This window comes from Branchiostoma belcheri, unplaced genomic scaffold (assembly GCF_001625305.1).
Source record: "Branchiostoma belcheri isolate BF01 breed outbred unplaced genomic scaffold, Haploidv18h27 scaffold221, whole genome shotgun sequence".
Classification (NCBI taxonomy): Eukaryota; Metazoa; Chordata; class Leptocardii; order Amphioxiformes; family Branchiostomatidae; genus Branchiostoma; species Branchiostoma belcheri.
The window spans coordinates 186850-192440 of NW_017803725.1; the positions used below are offsets into that span (position 1 = coordinate 186850).

The following is a 5591-nucleotide window of genomic DNA, read 5'->3' on the forward strand; positions in this document are numbered from 1 at the left end:
ATATATATATATACGGGTTGCACATACAGTACCATCTACATAATGCCATGTGTATGTATACCATTTGGGGATGTTTCTCGTGCCACGCATCACACCGCAGCGAAACGCAACGAATGCAGAAGTAACTACGCCACCGCGTGGCAAAAACGTCAAGGGTCTGTGACCTGATTAAGACTTCAAATTGCTTGACAATATTGTGTCAATCAGATCTCAACGATCTATGACGGTGCGAAGGTTTTACTATTACTGGTACTGCTTGTTTAACAGATTGGTCATATGGACTTAGTAGATGAATCTGTTTTACCTTTTTTATTAATATAGGCAAAGAAGTTATGAAATATACATGCCATTGTTAGAATGTTTTCTCCACACTGTAACTTCATAGTCAGAAATGTCGGACTCTGGATCCCGGAAGTCATCCCAGAGCGCGCTGACGGTCGCGGTCTCAGACGAGTACGTGACGTCATGGTTAGGATCAAGGCCGTCCTTTACCCAACCCTCCTCCGGCGGGGTGGCGTCGTACATCACTGAAATTAAAATAACGAAATTTGCTCATGAAGGACACAAAGAATCTAATCTCCAAGCAGATCCCTTTCGGTGCCAAGACAGTATCCGTTAGCCAGAGGAGTTTGTACGGCCTACCATGGTGGCTAATGGACACTCCTCTGGCCAATGGACACTGCCTTGCCACCATATGACCTTCTTGGAGATTACCAGAATCGAGATTCTTTGGCAGAAGACCAAAAGAAGCTATATTGTTCAGGGACCTGGCCCACCCCTCAATAGAGACGGAAGACGTCATAAGCTATCTGCAGCATTTGAACCAATGGCTTACGTGTTTGTAATTTTCATGGAGTGACCTCATGGCCAATTTATTTCGTATGGAAATTACAGTTTTGAAACTGTTTTCATGATGGATTCTACCAACACGGATGAACTTGCAAGCTGAGAACTATTAGTTTGCTCCCCAAATTGCATATCCAATACATTGAAAGGGCCCCCTTACCTCCATCGCTGGAAACAGACACGTTCTTCATGGCATGTCCCAAGTTGAAGGCGACCAGTGTGCTGTAGTACGTCACGCCGTGCTGGAGGGTCTGGTTCAGCTCGGCACAGGCCGCGTGTTGGGTGTGGGGGAGCTCATGAAACTGCACCATGTCGTCTACATCTGTTGCCGTTCCCACTCCCCACAAGTAAAAACCTGGAATTATTGGAGGAAGCAATCGCATCAAACTGGTCTATGCGATCAAAGAAATCGAAAAGTATCAGATTAAACATAAAAGCTCATATGATATTTCATACATTCAGCGACCTTCAATAAATGTTTATCTCGATATGTACATGATATACATGTTTGGTATATGTCATCTATTTCCAGGTAAAAAAAAACCAATCCACATCTTATTATTGGACAATATATTCTTTCCTCTTCAATACTAGTACTTAGATCTAGCAGATAAACGACTATATACAGCTTTTGTAACGTAAACTTTACGTACAATTTAGTCTGTGTAAAGCAAACTACGATCTACGGGACTATGAGGGTCATAACGTCTATGGGGCCGGCGGAAGTTTGGCAGGCAGCTATTCACGCGTTATTTAACCAAACTATTATTATTAGCAAAACTTACCAATTCCACTCTCCTCGTCATGGAAATCCTTCCAGCTGGCGCAGACCCGGGTGCCGTCAGCCTGGAAAGCCCGGTCCCTGCTGTACGCCTCCCCGTCATGCACGGTACCCGGGACGGGCGGCGTCGTGTCCACGATCAGCGGTCTGGGGGCATGAGCGGCTGTCCTCAGGTCGACTAAACAGAAAAGGTAGAAAACGTTGTCAAATAACAATTAAAACAAGAATAACTTGTAGTATAAAACAACTCTGGCGGCGTGGCTGGCAGTTCTCAGGTCCACTGGGCAGACAAGGTAAAAAGGTGATGTAAATGAATAGAACTCCTATGTGGTTTTCTAATAGCAGCACCCTGACCTCCTTGAATTTTGTTCGTTTATTTGTTTGAGTCTCTATCTATTCATAAAATACCAAATTCAGCATGCTGGCAGCATTTCCTGGTTGTTCTGGTCCCCTGCCTAAATTCCTAGTCCTTTGCCTTTAAGATTTGCCTTCGAATTCAGTCCTATGTTTGTACCGTGCTGCCTTTTTATGGTTTGTACAAATGCCAGACCAACTGGAACTTGCATAGCTATAAAGGAAATGAACATCACAGTTCATGGGGCGTATCATACTACCCCTCCGTCTAATGACGTTAAGAGATAACGTTTGATACTGTGTAACGGATGTACAAAAAAGAAGATCCACTGAAAAAAAGGCTACAAAACTTCGCCCTCGTCTTTATTTACCAAGTATTACAAAGTGTCCAACGTAATCATTGTAGGGTCAAATCTTACCGTTGTTGATGGCTCTAACTTTGACCCATGTTGGAATGCCGTCTGGAATGCGGAAGTACATGGTCACGTGGGTCAGGTTGTCATGGCGATGCCAGTCCTTGATGAACACGTCCCTGGCGCTCTTCCCCAGCCCGATGTCAACCTCCCGGATGTTGGACAGAGGGTCACTGAAATTAATGATAGCAAACACGAGTTTAAACTTTTGAAAGAGTCAGACTCACCGAATTTACATTCGTTCGGTAAGCTTCTGGATGATTTGCCAATAATGAAACTATTCTATTACATTAGGAATTTACATAGTGCAGAAACTGGTACAACCAACCTGTTGTTAACCTGTGGTTATGTAGTGTGTAGTTAAGCCTTACCTTGTTGTTATGATAGTAGTATGTAGTTAACGACTCCAGGAAGAATAGTATGAATGGCAACTGTACAAACTAATGGAGATCGGTCTAATAAACGATAAAACAAACTAGTACAACCAAACCTGTACTAGCGACCATTCCTGCATGAGGCTCACCTGGTCGCCACTTTTGAATTTTGTTGGCCTCTCAGCTTCCCCCAGTGCCTTGAAAGGTATAGATTGATTTTCCTTGTATGCTATGTATCGTGTTACGCAGCATGATGTAAATGTAACATCACACTATGATGTATGCATTTAGCCCCATGGGATGAACATGCAATTAAAGATCCATTGAATATTTGTAATTAATTAAATGTCTAGATGCCTACTAAATATAGTCGTTATATTGTCTTTACCTGACGTTGTACTCAACAATGAGTTCGTAGGTGTTCTCGTCGTAGCTGATGAGCCTGACGTGATTGACGTACGGAGGCGTAGTGTCGATGACGTAGGGGCTGCTATGACACACGGTGGTCGCTAGGGGGCCTCCGAATTCTACCTTGTTCAAGGCACGCACGGACACGTGGTAGTAACCATCTTTAAGAATAAAATGGCAACCTCTCATTGCGCGAATGAATCACTCAATAATTTAGATACTTCACTGCATTGGCTAGAATCGTAGTGTTATATACTTCTTTTACAATGGTATTACATTATGATAGTCAACATAAAATTAATAGTAGGTTTGAAAATGTATTGTACCAAACTACTAAAATTGCTTGAATATGAGGGAAAATAAAATACAATGACGGTTTCCCTTGTACTGTTTCTTATACTGGTCTCTATGTGGTCTTGTTTTTTTTCTTTATATCCCAACATTTAATCACAAGATGTGGTGGGGGACACGCTCAATTTTTTTTCAACGTATATCGATGCCGCCACCAACACAGGGAACAATACAATACTCATTTTCACCCGAGCGAAGTGAGGAAAGTCGTGTGAAGTGCCTTTCCCAAGGGCACAAGATCGGTGGCATGTCAGGACTCGAACCCGGGACCTCTTGGTTCCGAGTCAAACACTCTACCATTACGCCACGCGACCCCACATAACCCCACTTAGGTTTTTTTCTACCCACTCATACTCACCCTCCAGGTCCAGAGGGTATGCTAGCCCCTGATGTGTCCACTCGTTCTCCCCGTACAGATGTGAGTGTGGGTCCTTGTGCGGATGGACGTCATCCAGGCAATGATACGTCCCCACTGTCCACGTGTACCCGAAAATACCAGTCTCGTTGTCATGGTAACCGTCCCAATTCGCTGGAAAATGAAATGTTTCTGATGAGATTAATTTTCAACATAACTGGCTTTAACATACATGTCAAAATAATAACCAACTGTCCAAAGGGACAGATGCATACAGCATGGTACATGTAGCTGTAAGCGTAGTGTAACAGGCCAATTACTGCGTTCAGACGGTCTAGGACCACGTAGTTATAGCACGTGACCCAGACGCGTCATTGGCCCAAGCCTGACCACGCCTCCGCCATGCAGATGTCGCCCCGCCTTCCGCGTGTACTATTTAATAGCGGGACGCGCCCGAAATCGCGCTCTGCTGTTCTCTGTTTCCCGACGTCTGTTCCCGCACCGGTTAGGTTAGTAGTTTAGTTATTATTATAAGTAGTTTCCAAGCTTCCCATCTGCTGTACGGGTATTTGCTTTCGTTGTTCTTGCTCACTTTAGTACTTTGTATCTGTAGTTCTATTACATGTTGCATTGCTTTGTATCTGATACCGCAGTTAGTCAATAAAGTCACATCAAATATAAATCGACCTGGCTTTGGCGTGACTTAGAGTGAGAGTCTAGTAACTTGTTCCTTAGAGTGAGTCTAAGGATTTGTAACTGTAACCGTAATCGTAACTGTAATCGTAATTGTAGCCCAAATCCTACCCACACAGAAAGAACGTTTGTTACAGTAGCTAATATAAAAAAAACTAGAAAGGCCAATATTTGCTTTGGAGCAAATACAGCGATGGGTTCACCACATTTTACCACATGGCAGGGAAAGAATGAGAAACACAAGGGAAAACAATGAATTACATTGATATAACTATAATATGAAGTAACATACAACTAAAACAACAGTTGGATAGCTATTCCCTACTTTATTGGTTAGGATTTTTAATTGCATAATGCAAACTGTTGATTTTAAAAATAAAATAAAAAACGTTCATGCCCCGCATTCCAATGCTGGAGCAGAAAAGCTTGAAATACCTACCAAAACACTTGAATAAAGACATACTGTCAGTATGGAAATGCTCTGTGCAGGTGTTAATCAAGTTAAATCCCAACAGCCAATCAGCAAGAAATGCTCTGTGCAGGTGGAAATGCTCTGTGCGGGTGTTAATCAAGTTAAATCCCAACAGCCAATCAGCAAGAAGTATAGAGGAAAGCTGCATGCCTATTGGTTGATGCCCTGCATTCCATTGTGATGACTCATGCCCAGACGTGGTAAACACGGCACACTAACACAGTAATACATTTGCTATAACACAGCCAAAAAACTCAAATAAAACCATTCTAAAAGCCTGTATCACAAAAATTTAAAAAAACGCCTAGGGGTATTTGCCCACTGTACCTCCATACCAAATTTCAGGACCTTAGGCCCTAAAAATGAAGAAGCTGAATCCATTTAAAGATATGGCAGGAGGAGGAGAAACATCAGAAAAAGCATAAAAAACTTTCCAAACCAGTTTATGACGACGATTTATAATATGCTTCTCAGAAGCTGGTGATTTCTCTACTTAATTAGTATTCTAACGGACTGTGACAAGAACACGGCCGGCAGGACTGTT

General features: G+C 42.7%; 1 protein-coding gene across 3 annotated transcripts in view; it reads right to left on the bottom strand.

Annotated features, from left to right (window-relative positions):
- Window positions 1-5591, bottom strand: part of LOC109470382 — a 54319-nt gene that overhangs the window by 33270 nt on the left and 15458 nt on the right. For all 3 annotated transcript variants that reach the window (XM_019769319.1, XM_019769317.1, XM_019769318.1), the window contains exons 24-29: window positions 3886-4056; window positions 3157-3337; window positions 2401-2567; window positions 1632-1805; window positions 1007-1201; window positions 348-527 (exon numbers count right to left, since the gene is read on the bottom strand). In XM_019769319.1, the coding sequence (XP_019624878.1) occupies window positions 348-527; window positions 1007-1201; window positions 1632-1805; window positions 2401-2567; window positions 3157-3337; window positions 3886-4056 (1068 nt within the window). The remainder of the gene's footprint in view (window positions 1-347; window positions 528-1006; window positions 1202-1631; window positions 1806-2400; window positions 2568-3156; window positions 3338-3885; window positions 4057-5591) is intronic.